Raw genomic sequence first — 20,463 nt, forward strand, 5'->3', positions numbered from 1 at the left:
TTTGTAGGAACAGTTTGGAGATGACCCCTTCCTCTTTCAATATGACTGTGCACCAGAGGCAGAGCACAAAGCAAGATCCATAAAGACATGGATGAGAGAGTTTGAATGCTTCTGGTGGTAGCACAATGTTCTGGGAGGCCTTTCCTCCTTCTGGGCCTGGATGACTTGCTGTAATTAATGAAATCAGGAATTCTGCTTTCCAGCAAGACATATGAAAGCAGAATATCTTGCCATCAGTGTGTGACTCTAAGCTCAACCACATTAAATGCCTCTAAGACACTGTTTAATATAATTTACCAAACCAATCATCCATCCATCCATTTTCCTGACCTGCTTAGTCCCTCATGGGGTCGCCGGGGTTGCTGGTGCTTATCACCAGCGTTCACTGGGCGAGAGGCAGGGTACAAACCAATCAAAACTCTAAAATCTGCAAAGCAGACGGGACCAAAATCCTTCAATCAAACACTTCATGACACTCATTGGCACCAAGGCTTCAACCAGTTATTATGTGAAGGGAAATATTAGTTTTTCACACACGGCCAAGTTGGTTTGGATATCTTTTTTTTTTAAATAAATGTAATCATCATTTGAAATCTAAATTTTTAACTTAGTCAGGTGATCTTTATCTGATATCAAAATGTTTGTGAATGCCAAAGCTAAATTCTCAAACTTAATGTCTTCACAACAGGTGTCCTTGTTGGTGCCACCGATTGATTGAGAACTTAGTTGTTGCTGTTGGTGAGCGCTAGCTGTGTGGTCACACAGATCTGAGCTGCTCACTGTCATCCATGGGAAGACATATGTATAGTGGATCCAAATGAGCAGGTACATGTGATAACAAGTTTCATTGTAAAACAAGAATTAGAGCTGATAAGAGGTATACCATTGGTGTCCAATGGAATCCGCTGACTGAAAATTTTATGTTGGTAGAAGAATTTTAGGAGCTAAGGTGGTTCCATATGTAAGGATGTTATGAGAATAAGCTAAAATTATAGTTTTGGTTCCAGAGAAACTGTGTTTTAGAAGCAGTGAAACGATATTTTCTTAGAAAAGGTTCCAGTGGCACAGTCCTACCTCTAAGCTAACCTCTAGCCAGGGGCACTCGGTGCCATTAGGCAGGCCAGGCAATTGCTTGGGGCCCACAGGCCACCATGGGCCCCCAGAGGGCCAACAAACATTGAACCAGTTCAGACCCACAACAGCAGAAAAGTTGCATTGACACTGCGGTCCTCAGAGTAATTGGTGGAGCCCTCCCCCATTCCCCACTTCTCACAGAAAGTGTGCATTCTTAAGTAAACAAAAAAAAAGCACGAGTTGCCATCAACATTAAAAGAAGTTATCCTTTTGGAAAGGAAAAAAAGACAAAAAAGGGGAAGAAAAGAAATTTAACACAACAGTGGTGAGTGTAACCTTGTGGCTTATGCTTTGAGCTAAATAAGTGTTTATTTAGCACAAACCAATGTTTGAGCATTCTATATTAAAAACTCGTATAAACTTTTAAGCGATACAGAAACAAGTTTCATTAAATTAAATGTACGACTTGTGTCTGGTATTAAACTAACAAGTGACAACAAAGACCACAGTTTTCAGTTATTTTATTTTACATCTTAAGAGACCTAAACTTGCCTGCAAGCCAAATTCTCTCGGTATTGTGTGCGTTCACAAACACACGAGAGTCCATCTTGTACCGCTCAGGCTTCAACCGTTTGTGACCGAACCAAAAACAGCTTGGCCCAATCACGTTGCAATATTGAGGTTTAAGGCGGGACATACAGCTGTGAGGATAGCGATAGCTGCCGAGCCCACACCGGAACCAAAATAAAAATGGCAGCGCAGGAGGACACACGCGTAGCTGCTGCTGTCACATCTGTTTTGTCAGAATCCAAGATGTCATATTAGAAAGAATAACAGCAAGACGTGCCTTGACTTGTTGTGGTTTCTCATGGCGCCTGCTGCTTCCGTTTTCATTTGATAGCGTGATTGGCTAACACCAACCTTTAGTAGGCGGGCACTAGGTGTCACTTCGCCCAATCAGCTCGGAAAAGTTCTGCTGAATGTCCCTCCTTTCCCTGAACACATTTGATGGGAGCAGACCCAGACTGATAATGTGCAGAACATAGAGCGCTACACATAATCAATCTGGCTGGCCAGGTTAGAAGAGACCTGTCTCTGATCAATGTTAAATTTAGTAATATAACACATTTTAAAACAAGAACAGCTGATCAAAGTGCTTCATAGTTACCCCAACAACCATAAAATAGAAAACAGAATGAAACGGTTTATTTATAAGAATAAATAAAACACTGAAGAGCTAAGATTTCTACAGACAATTTGGCATCTCATACTCAATAGGATTTTCCAGATGACCTGAGTCTACTTTTTATTAAGGTTAAGAAAACTCAACTTCATCCCGATTTTAGTTTTAGCCAGACAGTTTAATAAGGGTGTCAGTGCCTTACTGTTGCTTAGTTTAACTGGCAAATAAACCTGAATGTCATCGGCAAAACAATAAAACAGGCATGCTATGCTTCCTAAAGATAGACCTTATAACGGCAACAGCAGTGGTCCCAACACGGACTCTTGTCTCGGTGTTGTGGTGTGATCTGAAACCCAACGGAAACTCCTCACAAATGTCATAGGTTTTCTAAAAACCTTTGGAGTTGATTAAAAACCTGTTCCTCCAAAACTCTGGAGGGAAACGATCATTTTGAGTTTGGCATTTTTAAAATGACAAGGAACACAGCTTGATCATAGAGACATGTTATTGACATGTTTATACACTGGCTTCCAAATGCAGGAGTTTAGCTTTCAATGGACAATTTTATACAGTGTTATAATACCCACTTGTTAAAATTAAATTTTAGGGCTTGATCAATATACATGAAATCTTGGTACTATATTGCAGCTTGCTTTCAATAAAAACTTGGAAGAGCTCTTGGTGTATTTCAATGATGGATTGTAGGACACCCTATACTTTCTATGGGTCCATTACTTTTCCTTGAATGCTTCAAATCTTCATTATGTCCCTGTTTTACTTTAGTTCAGAAAGGATGAAATAAAGGCTCATTTCTTGAACTGATTGATCTAAAATGTATGCTCCTGTTGCCATATAGAGCTGAACCGGATGCTGGTCAGTATGCCCCATTAACCTCATTTAGGAAATGTGTCATTATTACTGATACTATTATAGTTATCGTTGTTATTGTTTGAGGATATTTGATGAAAGTCAACGGGCCCAGACGGGTCAGAACCGGAATACACAGGATAGATTGTTACACAAAGCTTTAAGATAACAGTACAGAATTGTAATGAACTCTCCTTGAGATTTAAGATTTGCATTGACACTTATCTTCAAAATTCATGAAAATGTAAGCAGATATGCCATGGTTTTAAGGGTTTGCTCAATGTTTTTTTTGTTTTGTTATTGAGGCACTGGGAAGTTTTCTTACCTGTAGCAGGAACACATCATGGAGGGAACACTAACAGCAGGTCAGAGGTGATATGGCAGATCAATGGGACTGTTTTCAATCTGGAAAGCATATGAAAATACCATCCGTAGTACAGCACAGCTAACAGCCCAAAGCAAAAAACGAAAAGTTTCATCATTTTTGCCAGCTTTAATCCACATAGAAACATTGTTCGGCCCAACAAAACAGCACAAACAGTCCCAATGCTGCCTTGAGAAGTCCACACAATGTTCTATCCCATTTTCAGTTTGACTTGTTTTAAATGTCTAAATCAGCTAAAATAGGCAGTCGGTGTACATGTGGCCAGTTTATCAGCTTCTACAACTACAAAGACAGATTTCATTTTCATCTAGCTCACAGTGGGATGACATCTTTCTAGTACAGGTCAGGACACACTTACCGATAATAACTGCTTAAAAAAATGGAACTACCCCTTTAAATATGGGTATGAATTGGGATTGGGAAGGGATGAATGGCAGCATGTAGACGCGAAACGGGAGTATGAACTAGCTGAATACTGATCAGACAACCAGCAACCCCTGTGTGTGTGTGTGTGTGTGTGTGTGTGTGTGTGTGTGTGTGTGTGTGTGTGTGTGTGTGTGTGTGTGCTATCAGCCTTTACAAAGTCTGCCTTTAATCTCAGGATGATCTCAGGATTAACTGTTGTCTGTATGTTAAACCACTCACTGCTCATTATGTTGCTTATTAACCTGATGACTCCTTCTCACTTGGAGATGCAGGAAACGTCATTTTCAAGCAGCTGATCCTGATTTACAGGCCCTGATGAGCAGCTTAGCGCCCGGGGAACATTTGAAAGCTTTAACGGTGATCTTCCTCGGATTGTCCGGCTGAAAGGTTGGATGTTTGCCAATTAAACTAAATCATTATTTTTTTAATTAGATTAGCAGGTTTCGAGGTTAAAATCAATAGCTATATGCTACTTTCTTAAAAAACAAAGAAAGTGGCAAAAATGCTCTGCCACACCTTCTAATCCTCTCTCGGTTTTGCTGTACCACCGGTCTTTAGTTTCTAGATTGTGTTTTTTGCAACACATTTTTATATCATAAGAAACACAAAACTTTACTTTTATGCTTGAATTTATTTAAAATTTCCCCTCTCTCGTAGCTATTTTCTTACCTGTCGTTTTTAATTATTTTGAGTTTTTTCATTCATTTAAAGGAGCCAATTCAGTTAGCAAGTCCGAGTACATGCAACATAAATTCCATTGGAGGCTGGTTTATTTCAGAAACCCAGTGTTGTGAAACTTTGAGCCCTCTCTTACTTCCACCCTGCACTTTAGATGAATTCGGTGCTGCTTTTAGGAATCTCCACACCCGTCCTGAGTGGAAATTTCTCCCCTGAAGAAAACCTTCACTACGCATGTTTTTTACGGCACGACTGAGGCTGCAGGGGAGATGCAGACGGTTTGGGGTGAGGTGACTCTATTATCTGCTGGAGAGGCAGGAAGGAGGAGGGTGCTGGAGGAGAGGTGGGGGTCCTTCCCAGACTCACTGGAGCCTTGCTGTAACAGCCTCATTGAGGCTGAATGGGACGTCTTAATTACTCCAGTTGTGAAAACTGAAGGAGGGGATGCAGCATGCTTTGATCTTCAGGTTGGGGCATCTGCTATAAATACGGCCCGCTTGGAGATGCAATCATAACTCTCTGACTCTTGCAAGTGATCATCTTGAGAAGTACCTTGCTCCGACCTGGACTCTGAGCTAAGCTTAATTTTTTTTTTTTAAGAAAAGGACACAAAGGGATATTTTCTTCTTCTTCTAACCTTCATGCAGAGAGAAACTTTACGATCAGTGGCCATGAAGGGACATTTCTCCATCGAGTGGATGGCCCAAAGCAGTAAGCCAGCAGGGCCCGGGACTTTCCCAGCAGCTTGGGGGACGCATTCAGAGAGTCTGCCGGGATTTTACTGCAGGCCAAAATCTGAAAAGCTGCTGGAAGCAGAACAGAAACACAGCCAGACTTTAAGTCAGGAAGGTCCAGAGCACCAAACATCTCCCAGTAATCAAGGTAAGAGCTTAACTCTGCACTTAGTACAGGCCAAGGGAACTAAGAGGTGACAGGTTCATGACTTTTGTCTCAAATCTTTATGAAAGTATTTCTATTTTATGTGGTTTTATGGGGGAAAAAATAAACATTACAACAATACCACTCCTAAAGGCACAGATACATCCATCCATCCATCCATTTTCCGAACCGCTTTATCCCTCATGGGGTCGCAGGGGGGTGCTGGTGCCTATCTCCAGCGTTCACTGGGCGAGAGGCGGGGTACACCCTGGACAGGTGGCACAGATACATATTGTATTTAAAATTTCAGGGCATTTACTCTTGGTTCTTTATTTTTTTTTCTCTCTCAAACATCTTAACAATTTTAATGAATAACATGATGATCAAAATACATACTGATTTGTAAACTTTAATGTGAATTTACAATAAATTTAAGAAACCCTTTTATTACACTATTTTACACAAGATGTAAAAATATATGTATCCTGTAATATTTACAATAATAATCATTTAACTGTGCTGAACAAATACATACGCCTTTTTACATTATTGCATGTGTTCAGCTGAACCCGTATGTTCTATATCAGGTTTAACTGCTTTACACAACAATTTAAAGATGTTAGTATTAGAAATTGGAGCTGATCAAGTTGGCTTACACTAGTGTTTATTTTTAATACTTTTTTAACTATGAGATAAGTGTTTGTTTCGCATAGAAATTTATAAAAAAGTCCACGTTTGCTTTCCTACTTCTAGGTCTGTGTTTCTCTTCAGAATATGCTTCAGTCTGTGTCTGCTTGCTGTCCGAGTCCATTTGAATTCATGTCTTTGTTTCTACCTGCCCCCAGCGATCGAGGCCGGGTTCAGCAGCAGCACTGAGGAGGAGACCTCTGGGTACGAGAGCGAAGGCGGTCAGCCCCATTCCCCGTCCACCCACGCCACCAGCACCTCCTCCACGTCTCCACCCTCCCCACCCGTGGGCAGGAGGCCCCGCACCGCCTTCACAGCAGAGCAGATCAGCAGCCTGGAGAGGGCATTCAAGAGGAACGCTTACCTGGGCACACAAGACAAGGCGGAGCTCTGCAAGAAGCTCAACCTCTCTGACAAACAGGTAACAGTCCTCGGCTGGTGTCATTCCATCACTCGTCTTTTTTCAGCAGGTAGCTGACTGTGGAAGAGCTCCGACCATTTTCCTGATCCACATCAGACATCAGCTGAGCGGTTCAGAAGTTATCTAATCCCACATTAAGCACGCACTGTAATTAGAAGTAATTAATTATTCTATTGGTGTTCAAGATGCTTTTATAATTATTTTTTAAGTTTAAAAAAGGTGTTTTTAACATTTAACAAGAAATAACAATATGTAGCTAAGACTCTATTTTCAGAGAAACTACAGTTTACTTTCTGATTCCTAAAAGAAATACTTTCTAGAACTTAACGCTATTATGGTCACTTTCTTTGACTTACGCATTACTTTCTAAAATTTCCCATCAACTTAAATTTTGCTTTCCTAAATTTGAAAAAGTTACATTCTATATCTTGCAGGTTACTTTAAGGAGATATAGTTCAAGTACTGAAACTTGAGACTACTTGAGAAACTTTTTGGCTTACTTTACTGATTTTATAAGGTTATTTTCTGGAACTTGCTGGTTAAATTCTTACAGGGTCCCTTTCAGCACATTGATTCTTCATTTCAGCCCGTAAAAGTTACTTTCTGGTGCTTAAAGATTATTTTCATAAGATTTCTGAGTGTTATTCCAAACCTAGCGGTTACTTTCAGTACTTGGATGTTTTGTGAAAGTTTCAGGGCGGTTTTTACAAACTTACAGGTTACTGTCTGGAACGTACAGCTGACTGCGTGAAACTTCAAGTGTCCTTTTGGAGGCTAAATCACATTATGCAGGACTTATATCCTATGGGGAAAGTAACCTGTAAGTCAGACAGTAGCCACGTAATGCAGCAGGGTCCGTGGGACAGAATGGGCTGTATCGGTTATTAATACCAAACAAATCTGAATGTATAAATTGATTAATACAATGTTGTCTGGAAAGTTTGTAACTGAATTACAATAACTTGTTTCTTTTGTAAAATTGTAGTTATGAAAGTTATTTCTATAAAAGGTTTTATCCTCACATAGATTTCTGAACGAGCAGTAAATAATTGTGAAATTATTTATTATTTATTTGTGATAAATAATAAGCTCCCACTTGAATATTTCAGATCAGAAACTGGTTCCAGAACAGGCGGATGAAGCTGAAGAGGACGGTGCAGGACGCCTTGGCTCACGCCTGCCAGGCCAACGTCGCCTCTCACTTCATGCATTACCCTGAGCTGCAGGCCTACAGGCCTGAGCCGTACCCCAGATACCACTCAGCCCCGGCAGCGGTGGGGCCAGAGGCCATGACTCCTGCATCCTACATTCATCCCCACAGCCTTCAGTACAGCTCCCCTCTGCCCGGCACCTCCGCTCTGCCCCTGGACTCCTTCTACCAGTACAGCAGCCTCCCAGGAGTCATGCTGCCCACTGCTGCCTCTCATCTCAGGGGACCCTACCCACCGTACCCTCAGTACTACTGATCAGTGGCGCTGAAAACTAACCGTACCACCATCAGATCTAGCATTCCTGAAACAAAAGAAGATATTTTTAAACAAAACCACTGCTATCATGCTGTTAGGATTAATAGAACCAAATGGCTTCCATATCCTTAAACTCTGAAGCTCAAACGTGAACTGGGTGGCGTGCAATAATATGAGCAGTGCGGTAATCTCTGCCTGTGTACAGTTTGGATCTATTTAAATGTGGACTAATGAAGCGGTTTATTTAGGGGTGTGTTTTAATGTGTCTGTAAAACTAAAGCTTAATAAAGAGGGATTATTGCTGACGTTTTCTCGTGTGTTTTCTGTGTGAGCAGCCGTACAGCCCAGTGGAGTAAACCAGTTACTCAGACGGGTAAAGGCAGGCTCTGGACTGTGCAGACGTGCTTCGTTGTGAGGCAGTATTCTGTATTAGGAATGATCAGTCATGTTTTTATAACCCCCGCCCCATGGCGGAGGAATTTGTTTGGCAGCGTAGGGCGACAGGCCACACGCAATAGAAGCCATCAATAAAATGAGTGAAAAAATAAATATTCTTCACTCAATGCAGAATTTTTTTTATCTCCAGTTAAGCACCTAGTGCAGATTTGTTCTAATTGACGTAGGTATCGAGGAGAATTTATACCCATCACTTTTGGCCCTTGGGAGCTTGAATCTCTGCCTAGAGGGGAGAAGCAGAAACTCTTCTGAGAGTGGGTGAGCTGGGCTGGCCAGTAATGTCAGAAAGAGAGAGCGCTGTTGTATGCCAGTTGTTTGAGCCCTAATTAGTATGTTATTTGGCATAAAATGATAATAGATAATAATCTGCTCATGTTGAAAGTTGGCACATCTTACACCTATACTAGGCTAAGTGCCAACTCCAAGGGATGAAGATAAAAAGTATCAGACAACTGGAGTCAGAGGAATAATGTTTGTGGATGGTCATCTAGGGATTTTACATCTTGTAAAAAAAATAGACCAACAACAAAAAAAAAAAATGGTCCTGGGGATGCAAACTCCTCTGTTGTAACAAAAACATGCAACTAGCCATATTAATCCCCACTGATCCTATTGTGAAAAATGCACCGTGTGAGTGCAGCTTGCTCAAGACTGTGACATTTGACCTGTTTCGCCTCACGCCAAGTGGTTTGCAAATCTAAATCATAATAAATAAGTTTCAGGGACCTTGTCCAAACCTTTTAGAAAGATAGTTTAGTTATTTATTAGTTTGGAAATGGCAAAAAGAAGAAAGCTACTCATCTAAACTTGACCATTATCCACAGCATTAGCAATTAAAACATAATTTAAACATCTGGAACTTTGACAAACAAGACATATGTCTAAACTGTGGCATCTTGATGTTGCCAAGTCTGCATTGAAACTATTTGTAAGATTTTGAACACATCTTCAACAGGGATCCCAACATTAGTTTAGGGAACTCCTTATTAATATAGTTATTCATTTTTCATTAAATTGTATTTTAGGTGCTCTCTAATGTAAGTAATGATTAGAAAAGAGAAAGTAAAAAAAGGGTCACATAACCTGAGACTTCAGATGAAAAGAGATGGTTTATCCTAACCGTCATTTCAGTTTCATGGCACAAATGCCATTCAGTTGTAATGATTTATACGAGCCACTGTTTTTCTGGAGTGATATAATTATATGAAAAACTATTTTCATGATTTGAATGTATTGCTTTTTGTTGGTCAAAATCAAACATGCCTATTGCAAATATAAGACAATAGCAGTTGCCACCAAGGGTGCAAAACCAGTCATTGGGTTTTTTATTTTATTTTTTTATACATAGAACCAGGTTGGTTTGAATAGGTTTTTACCCACAATGAATGATATCATCATTTGGAAAATGATTGTGGTGTTTAAATAATATTGGTAATTGTTCATGATGGGAGGGATGCCCCTTGCTTTCAGAAAAGGTGTGTTTCTACAGACAGATCATGTGACCTGTTTGCACACAGGTAGACTTCATTTCGCTAATTATTTTACTTTTGAAGGTTATTGGATGCACCAGAATTTTTTAACGACTTTATAGTAAATGATGTGGATGCAAATGTACATAACAATTTTCAGTTCATTTTTTAAAACTTTTTTTATTCATTTCACTTCACCAACTTTGACTATTTTGTGCATGTCCATCTTATAAAATAAGATTTAAAAACCATTAAAATGACAATTTGGAACGTAATAAAAAAAAGCAAAAGCGGATGAGTGTTGGTGAAGATTCTCAGCCATCCAGGTCATAATCAATAAAAAAGGTTAAAAATAAAGTTGTTTTATATTTTAACCTTTTTTTGGATTGACAAAAGCAGATGATAATTTGCAAGGCGAAGTAGGCAACGGCCTCCCCAGCTCCACCCGCCCCTGATCGACCCTGCAAGGATAAACGGGTATAGACCATGATATTAAAATGTCTTTGATAAACTGAAACATTTAAGTGTGACAAAAAACTGGAAACATCTGTAAGGGGGAAATACTCTTTCACAGTTCTGTAGAGAAACAGTATATTACTAATATTTGCTTAACTGTCTATGAACATGTTGTACATCAACCAAACACTTTTTGTTATCAAGAAACCTCTGGAATAGTTTGCACTGATATTTGAAGCATTTATTTTTTTACTTGGTTGGTTTCCTGGCATGAATCCAGCTTTTTAAGAAAAGACCACAGTATTTTGATGTTGAAGTGGGCCTCTAGATAGATCGTTCGAGAACCTTAATGTAAGCCTGTTTCATCTATTCCAGTTGAAGTTGAAAGATCTCAAGGTCATGCTCTTTCTTCATTATCCTTTCCATTTTGTCCAATGTAAGTTATCAGTAGCGCTGGCAGCAAAGACAACCCACAGCATGATGTTGCCACCACCGTGCTAGACTGTGGATGCAGCGTTCTTATGTTTGAAAGCTCCAATCTCAAACTTCTTGTCTTTGCCAACTCCAGGTTTTACTGGACAGTGATTTTAAGGGAATATACCCAATGACATGAAATGGTAACTACAACTTAAATGTTCCATTTGCTACTTGAAATAATTACATGTCATTCTTTATTACTAGTTTAAGAGCTGTTTTTTACTTGAGTTTTTCCACACTAACATAATACACGTAAAATAATATTATAGCTGTAATTTAACCTCGGCTGCAGCCTTACTTCACTGGGATGAAGTGGAAGTAAAAAACTTGGCCAAGGAGTATACAACACTGCCACCGACTGGCCAAACCGGATAATGCAGCAACACTTGTAACGCAATAGAACCAGCCGAGAAAACCACCAGTGTTCAAATACTCACACTTCTTTCACCACCAAGTTACAACCGGACAGTCCCTGCGTAGTCATCAACGAGGATAAAACTATGAGTACCCAAACAATTTATTTATTTTTCGACATCTTTAAAAGTGTTACATTACACGAAAACTGAGATTTCGCAACTTTAATAAAAACTGTTTGAGAAGAACGACGCATTCGCTGGCACAACTTGACTGGGGACCAATGGCTGCACAACGATATTAAAGATGGTCGATACCAGGCAAATTTATTGACCAATAAAATCGCCGTAATCGTGTGAAGTTGTCGAAGTGGCAAGCGTTTTGACCAATCACAGCGCTTCGGGAGGGAACGTGAGGGGAGGGCGCGCGACGCTGGCCGACGGCTGCACGCAGGGAGCCGCTGCGCAGCAGAAAGAGGGGGGCAGAAGCCGAATGGTGGAGCTGAAGATGGCGGATGGCGACAGCGGGAGTGAGCGCGGTGGAAGTAGCGGAGGAGGCGGCGGCTTCCAGCACTTTCAGAGGGACCAGGAGACCCAGGAGCTGGCGTCCAAGCGCCTTGACATCCAGAACAAGCGCTTCTACTTGGATGTCAAGCAGAACAGTAAAGGCAGGTTCATTAAAATCGCCGAGGTAGGGGCCGGGGGCTCCAAAAGTCGCTTGACCCTCTCGCTGTCAGTTGCGGCGGAGTTCCGCGACTACCTCGGGGATTTCATCGAGCACTACGCCCAGCTGGGGCCTAGCACTCCGGAGCAAATAGCCCAGGCCACCGCGGGTGAAGACGGGGGGCCGAGGCGAGCTCTGAAGAGCGAGTTTCTCGTCCGGGAAAACCGCAAGTACTACCTGGACCTGAAGGAGAACCAGCGGGGTAGGTTCCTGCGGATCCGGCAGACCGTAAACAGACCTGGCTTTGGGGTCGGGGGGCCCATGGGTGGCATGCTGTCCGGCCAGACCATTGCCCTTCCGGCGCAGGGGCTGATAGAGTTCAGAGACGCCCTGGCTAAGCTCATAGACGATTACGGGGGAGACGACGAGGAGCTGGCGGGGGGCATGGCCGCCGGTGGCTACAGCGAGCTCCCCGAGGGCACCTCCATCATGGTGGACTCCAAGCGGTTCTTCTTCGACGTGGGCTCCAACAAATACGGCGTGTTCCTGCGGGTGAGCGAGGTGAAGCCCAGCTACAGGAACTCCATCACCATCCCGTTCAAAGCCTGGAGTAAGTTCGGAGGAGCCTTCTGCAGGTACGCCGAGGAGATGAAGGAGATCCAGGAGCGGCAGAGGGACAAGATGTACGAGAGGAGAGAGGAGTCCGAGGGGGACGACGTGGAGGACGACTGAGTCAGTTCCAGCAGCGGTGCAGCCTAGGGGTATTTTTCACAAAAGAAGAAAAAAAAAAAGAAAGAAGAAGAAGCAGAAACGACAGATAAAAGTGCATGATAAATCGTGCTGTAATAGCCTACTAAAGTATTGTGGCGTTAAAAAAAAAAGTACATGTGCAGGGACTTATCGGTGTATTATCTCAAAAGTGTGTAGGGTTGAGGGCTGGAGTGGTTTGTGTGATTCTCTGAAAGTGGACAAACAAAAAAAGTGCAAATGAGATATTTCTCATCGGGTTGGGGGGGGGGGAAAAAAGAAGAGTGAGTTATGCTTTCATGTTCAAAGAAAAAAAGAGGCAGGAGAGGCGCCACCAGAACCAGCAGCTCCTTTTTTTAATAACCAGAACTGAGACCGGTGATTGCTATCCAGTTTAGGGCCTAGGACAGGGGTCACCAACACGGGGCGCGTGGGCACCAGGTAGCCCCCCAGGACCATATGTGGGGCCGTCAAGCCTGTTCAAAGAACTAGCACAACCATCCAGTGAGCTGCATTTAAAATGCTATTTTATTGTTGCTCTTCCTTTTTGATCATCCTTGTAATTACATAGATTTAAAATGACAAAAGCATTAAAAGCAAATGTATATTACGTAAAGTTAAGGTGAACTTGGACTCTTGTAGTTCAAAGGTCAGCACAGGTATCCCTTCGCGTGGCAGTACCGATGAAGTAGCTCTGTGTCACAAAGGTTGGTGACCCCTGGTCTAGGAGCAGGCGAGCATCCATCCTGTTCTGGTCCAGGTCTCTCCTCCGTGGGCGGATCGCGGAAAGTCTCGCAAGTCGGTTTGAAGGACCTGAGAGGGATCGGTCGAGGGCTGGCGCCAGATGCACTTCCAGATCTGCTTCGGCCGAAAGGGGAGAGCCGTGAAACGAGCGCGCACCTGTAGGCCGTCAATGGAGAAGATGAGCCAGGATGTGAGAGGAGGGGATTATCTGGCAGCCTGGACAGCAGAGGGCCCGATGGAATAAATTTAAAGCTTTGACTCCAGCAGTCAGTTACAGGGCAGAACCAGCTGGCTTTATGTTATACATACGACTTTTAGCAAAGCAGAACTCCTGATGTCTTCAGGCGGGGCGAGCACCAGAGCATCCCTGGTGTTTGGCAACAGCAGGCGGGCGGGGCAGGGCGGGGGGGGGGAAGCGGGCCTCGCAGCGGGCGCTGGACTTTAGCAACGGTTGTCAGCTCCTGCACAACAAGGGTCCAAACGTCCAGCAGGAGAGCGCCGCTCCACAGCCTGCGAGGTCTCTTCCCACCAGGCAGGCGGTGGTCCGTGGTGGTGGTCCGGGGCGGTGGGGCGTCTGGTACCGCCCAGGCCCCCATCAGACCTCTACGGACACGTCACGGACCCTGGACAGACGAGCTTTAGCGGATGGTTTTCTTTCTTTCTTTCTTTTCCAAAAGAAGTATATTGAGATAAAATTCTGCTTACATGACGTATATAATAAAGCAAACCAGCAAAGGATATTTTCAAATACTTATAAAGAAAATGTGTTTTATCTAAATGAATTTCCTGACTAAAAATAAAAACAAGTTAATTTTCATAAAGAGAAAGATGTGATTTAAATTTCCAGATTTTTTTTTTCCTCCTTTATTTTGTTCTTCCCAGAGTGAAAGTCTAAGATTTCCTTGATTAAAACAAATTTAAATTTACCTTTTCAGTGTTGTGATCTGGATGTGTTTTTTTTGTTTTAAAGCCCAGGGGTTTTTCTCTAAAATTCTAGAATCAGAAATACTTTAAATAATCCCAGAGGGAAATAATTTTACTCCATTTACTCCACGTTTACTAAAATGATCCATTATGGTTGCGCTAACCTGACCTCTGGTTCAGTCGCATTTAGGCGTGGGACACTGAGGTAACCAGGGTTTCACTGGATTTACACCAAAACTAAAATTAAACATGATCTTTTATCTAAACCAGAAAAATATTTATTTATTTATTTATTTTACTGCAGCTAAAATGGGATTAAACGTATTTTTTTAGAGGTTGACTGCTGGTAAACACAGTAGTTTTCTAACGCATACATCCCAGAATATTGTCACCAGTTTAACTGTTCTTCTTTATGTAGTGATGTCTAACACTCAGGTCAGCCAAATGTTCTGGGCAAGTCTTCTGGTTTTAATGACGCGCTTAAATGTATCACAACAGATAATAATATTAGATCAAGACTAACTAAACACAGAATGCAGTTTTTTTAATGATGGTTAATATTTGTCTTATTTTTCCATGAGAACTGCTTTTAAAATCTCCAATGTGGAGAATTTTGGATTAGTAACCTCCATAACGATTAAATGAAATACATTCATGTTTGGCTCCGGCCGTCTCTCATAAAATGTTTCATGTTGTGTTTTTATATATATATATATATATATATATATATATCATCTCGTGATTTTTACGTTAAGGTTAGATTTTTTTTTTCTGCGTTCTTTAAACATGTTATGGCACTTCGGCCTTGCCTCTTAAAATCCTTACATCGAGGAAGAGCCTTCTTGGAGAAGCCTCCAGTTTGTCAGGATATTAAACATTCTCTGGTTTAAAAAAACACTTTTGAACAATTCAACAACTTTTGAACAGCGACAAGGACGGCAAAATGTCAGAACAAAATGTAAATCTGACTTTTGGACTTTTTTTTAATGATTCAGTTCATATCCTGTCCTTCGATGGCCTCATAAGGGTCTAATATTTTCCACAATAGTTGGAGGCGACATTCTGAACTCAGGCCAGTCAGGAGCTTCCTGAGGGTGTGGCTGTTCTCCAGTTTGGGTCATTTTCTTCTGATGATTCAGGACCAAATTACCAGCGCTGCTTTGAAATGTTTTATTTTTTGGGGTATTTTTTTACTCTGGTGACTCCTCCAGGTAAGCCTCTGGGACCACCCTGAGCTTTATTTTGCCTGTATTGTAATCTCCAGTTCTCTGTTGATGGCACGTCCTGAACTCTGTCCACGTCTCTGATTAAAGACAGTGAGAACCCATGTTGGTTGGCGTGATTAGGAGCTGCTTCTGTTTCCACCTTGAGCTCGGGGCTGAACACCTACTCGGATGTTTGAGGTGGTTCTGGCTGGAAACGGTAATGTTCCTGGAGTCGTGACAGAACTACTGCTGATGGATCTTTCCCTTTTTAGCTAGAGGCCAGTCAGCTTGATGAATGTGATGGAGAACTGGGCGGCAGAATCCCAATTACTGTGTTCTTGTGCACCTTTTTGGCTCAGAGACCACTTCTGCAACACTGGTTTCACCTCTAAACCTAAGCACTTGGTGTGATGCCTTACTGTAGAAAAAGTGCTTTAAATACAAAGTTGCTATACATCAGCCTTTCAATGATAAAACCGTAACACTTTTCTTTCCCCAATCAACCAAGTGGTGTCCAAACCTTTTTACCACCAACATCAAAGTTGTCCGGCTCAAAGCACCGGAAGGCCTGAAACTTCTGGGTCTCTTTTTTTTTTTTTTTTTTTTTTTTTTTTTTTTCTATTTACTGGAACATTCAGAAGCTGGAAATACTGGCCACACGGATTTTTTTTTCTTGTCCATTTGTTTTCTCACAACTTACCTGCAGTCAAAAAGACTCTTTAGAAGGTTGTTCAGACAAATCTACCTCCAGCTGTTTTTCACCTTTCTGAAATCTGCTCATGCATCATGTTTCCAGCCTAAAATTTCAAATATACGGTGGTAGATTCTCCTACAGAGCAAAGACAGCCTCTTCCTTGTCCTATAATTTCAATACCTAAATACCTAATATATTAAAAAGATAGTTATTTTTCTTCAGATTTGTAACAGTTGCTCTGGGCTGGCATTTCCATTTCCAATATGTCAAATGGAAGATTATTGTAATGAACTGTAACCTATCACCCGCTTTCTTGTAAATACCAAAAGCCTTTTATGTAAGCGACCACCCAATGCAAACGTGACAGCTGCTTAAGGGTACATATGGAATAGATTGTAAATAAGTCCCTGTCACATTTTTTTTTTTTAACAATTCAAGTTTTAATGTGGCAGAAAACCTCTATGCTTGTGTAGTGCATTGGCAATAAATGTATTTTAGTGTTGCTCAGAAATAGCTTTGGACCTCTGGGAACAAGAAATACCCATTTAAATAAACTAAAGGCTCACAGTTTTCCACTTAGAAGAAAATGGAGCTATCCAATGGAGCGGTAAATTCTAATCATGGTATCTAATAATGATCCTGAATTCTTCACTGCAACAGAAGATTAATACTTTCCTACTGGAATTCAAAACACAAATGGTAAAAAGCCTGATTGGATAAGGAGTTGTTTTCTGTTACCTCTCAGCCACAAAGTCAATGATTCAAATATGTGCTGGAGCTTTTCTCAGCGACATTTTTATGTTCTTGACTTTTAAGATTTGGGTGTTCTTCAGGATCTCCAGCTTCTTTATTCCAAACACAGATGTTAAATTAACAGAGTACTAGATTGACCGGTGATCATTGACCCTTGCACATTACCTACATAAAAAAAAGCATCTTCAGTGGAATTTCTTTCAGAAAGCCATTGCTAAAAAGCTGAAGAGCCCCATAGCCCTGGGTAGCATGAGTCATCCAGCTTTCCCTTAATTTCCAGGAAATGAACACGCAGAAAATAATTATGAAACAAAAGGAAAACACTGGATTTTTGGCCAGGTTAGAGTGATGCAATCCCCTTTTAATTTTTTTTTAAAACGAGTAGAAAAACAAATTGAACAATTTTAAAAGTCCACCTCTCAGATGGTGTCAAAAGGCCAAGGAGAAGAAATGGGCTTTAAGAAGGGAATTAAAATCAGTAAGTGAGGAGGCCTGTCTGATGACCAGGGGACGGTCGTTCCACAACGCAGGAGCTGCTACAGCAAAAGCACGGCCTCCTCTAAGCTTGGTCTTTGTCTTTGGTACACTCACACGCTTGTTCTTCAGTCCCAGTGACTGGCTGCTGCCTCACTGCTCCGTGCACTCATCCGCTAAACGTTCTGCATGGAAGTGCACAGCTGAACGTGTGAGGAGCAGAGGGGGGGGGGGGGTTCAGGGTAATTTGACTCTCTCTCTACCCCCTCCCACCTCACCTGGTGATCCTGTTGTCGGAGCCGGTTTGCTGGTTCTTCTTTGGGTGCGTTCTGGCAGCTGCGTGGGACCCATGTGTGTGCCGCAAGGGTGTGCTGACAGGGCATGCTGGCTATTTAAATGTGGAAGGCCTCCGCAGACTTAACATTCCTGATTCTGGAGTCAGCTGTGCCGTAAGAATCCACGTTGCCCGCAGGGAACAGAGTTGTACAAGACTCTGATTGTGCTGGGGTCTGCTCACATGTGGCACTCACACGATCCTCTTGCTGAAATGCACTAAGCTATGTGCAGACAGGTAGAAAACGTAAAACTGTGCTTGAGCTTCACGTGGAGGTCAGCTGACCCTTTTGGTAAAGTTACCACTTAGTGCAGCAGCTTCGGAACATGAGTTACAGAGCAGCAAAACGAGTACAAATGCATGCTGGGTAGACACGTTTCAAAGTATTACGCAAAAGTTATTTATAAAGTTATATATAAAGTTATTTTTAGCTACATTCAAGATTTTATGAACTACTCTAAGGCTATTAATATACATACCCATTCAATAAATATGCGTTTTATTAGATAAGTTCCTTTATTTCTATAACTCAATTGAGTGAAATATTATATAGATTAATTACACACAGACCTATATTTTTAGGCTTTCATTTCTGTTAATTATGATGGTTTTCTGCTTACAGCCACTGAAAACATGAGTATTTAGATTGAAATATGACACGAGACCAATAAAAAACACAGAAAACAAAGAAATGTAGGCTTAATTAAAAGTATGTTTAAGACCTGTGTAAAGTTTATTCTAAAAAAGTAGTTTGATAAATGAACCTTATACAAACACATATTTATCAAATGTGGCTGTAAATAAGGAATAAGTGTCAAACTCTGTCAAAATCAAACATTATTTCTATAAGATGAATTCTTGACCGATATCTTGGATTTTTTTTTATTACAAATCAAAAAGCGTAAAGGGCTTCTTGATTTTTAACAAAACCAGATTTATTTCATCAGTGAAATAAATGACATGTAATTGACATTTATTTTTGATATTAAGCACTCTAAGGTCTGTTTCCTGAAGATTAACTTAAAAGAAAACACAAAAAACACCTACATAAAACAACAGAATTACCTCTTCCGTACTGCAGATCATCTAAACTGAAAGGGAGAGTTTTATGCACAAGAAATTATTATTTAAAATATCCAAGCTGTGTTTTTTTTTAGGACATCAGTTTCTCCGCTCAGAAAACCGCCTCATTAGAAGAAGCAGAGCATCTTACTGTGGCCGGGATGTTGTGTTATCTGTTAGGGAACGGTACCTCTTACCGGAATCCTCAGTCCAAGACCCCGAAACCCACCCGGTGCCAATACAACACATAGAACCACAAAACAAGTTAGATTTGTAACTGGAGACTTCTAAAGCTCTAAATTAGGTAATACTGTTAACTTTAAAGTTTGTTTGCAGCAGATCTGCCAGCCTACTGAGGCTTTTTTAACGGTAACTCAAAACACAATTGCACCTAAAGTTAATTTAAACCATCCATCCATCCATCCATTTTCCAAACCGCTTCTCCCTCATGGGGTCGCGGGGGGTGCTGGTGCCTATCTCCAGCGTTCACTGGGCGAGAGGCGGGGTACACCCTGGACAGGTCGCCAGTCTGTCGCAGGGCTAATTTAAACCAATGTCATAAAAAGCTACTATTGAGTGTTTAGTGCATAGCTGACTAAGTCAAAAGTCAGAAATCCTGGAATCAACATGAAAACCACATGAACACAAGTCTTTGCAATGGGAACTCAGCTCACAAGAGAGATTACACAAAAAAAGTTTTCCCTTACCATATACAGAGTGCAATATGTATCCCATCAGAAATATAAAAAGGATTCCTTATAGCTTCTTAGCACTTGTAAGGGACATTGAGAGGTTCCTAAGCAAAGCTCCTTCTAAGTATCATCTAGAGCTGCACTGCGACGATGAAGATGTGCTGGATATCGGCCTGGAAGTTCACGGTCTGTTGGAGGACGATGATGACTTTTCAGTGGGTCAGGGTATGGCTGCTGCTTCGTTCTCGGTGTGTCTGTCCGAGCTGAGGTGGCACCTGAGAGTCCTTTGGTCCTTCTCTTATCTATAAATGTATCCTCTGCACAGACCACTGTGCAGTGCTCTCACTGGGGAGAGGGATGGTCTCGACGGTGGTGGCGCAGAGACATCTATGGCTAACATTCCATACAACTACTGTTCTCTTTTAGGGAACACTGGTCATATGCATAACACAGTGTTCTATATGCAGTCCTTTTAATCTAGAGATTTCCTCCTTCAGCAGAATAGTCTTTACAAAACTACACCTGAAAGTGCAGTTGATCCTTTCCAGCTGCTAATATGATAATGGCAAATGAGTCCCAACACAAAGATCTGTATTTAGTTAAGAATCAAGAAGCCGTATTGTCATTATGTGTTACCGTATTGAAATTACTTGATCAGCCAAACATTGGCTCAGGATGCACATAGCACATAACACAAAGACACAACAAGACATGATCTTTCCATTTCTTTTCTTTTTCAACAAACAAACACACAAACAAAGACAGTTGATTGCACTGTCCAGCAACAACACTTCCTGACACTTCCTAAGCATACATATAGTCCTTAGCAGCTAATGAACTAATTTCAAATCAAAAAGTCAGATAGCAGTCTGCAATACTGTGCAATAGGTTTT

General features: G+C 41.4%; 2 protein-coding genes across 2 annotated transcripts; both read left to right on the forward strand.

The window, feature by feature from the left end:
- Window positions 1–4,587: 4,587 nt before the first annotated feature.
- Window positions 4,588–8,365, forward strand: ved (ventrally expressed dharma/bozozok antagonist). Its single transcript, XM_012849775.3, has 3 exons — window positions 4,588–5,495; window positions 6,338–6,600; window positions 7,710–8,365. Exons 1-3 carry the CDS (start codon window positions 5,255–5,257, stop codon window positions 8,064–8,066), a joined length of 861 nt encoding a protein of 286 aa, XP_012705229.3. The 5' UTR covers window positions 4,588–5,254; the 3' UTR covers window positions 8,067–8,365.
- Window positions 8,366–11,704: 3,339 nt separating this feature from the next.
- On the forward strand, window positions 11,705–12,955 carry purbb (purine-rich element binding protein Bb). The gene has a single exon (XM_012849777.3). It carries the CDS (start codon window positions 11,771–11,773, stop codon window positions 12,671–12,673), a length of 903 nt encoding a protein of 300 aa, XP_012705231.1. The 5' UTR covers window positions 11,705–11,770; the 3' UTR covers window positions 12,674–12,955.
- The last annotated feature ends 7,508 nt before the right edge of the window (window positions 12,956–20,463 follow it).

The sequence above is a fragment of the Fundulus heteroclitus genome, chromosome 8 (assembly GCF_011125445.2).
Source record: "Fundulus heteroclitus isolate FHET01 chromosome 8, MU-UCD_Fhet_4.1, whole genome shotgun sequence".
In the NCBI taxonomy this organism is placed as follows: Eukaryota; Metazoa; Chordata; class Actinopteri; order Cyprinodontiformes; family Fundulidae; genus Fundulus; species Fundulus heteroclitus.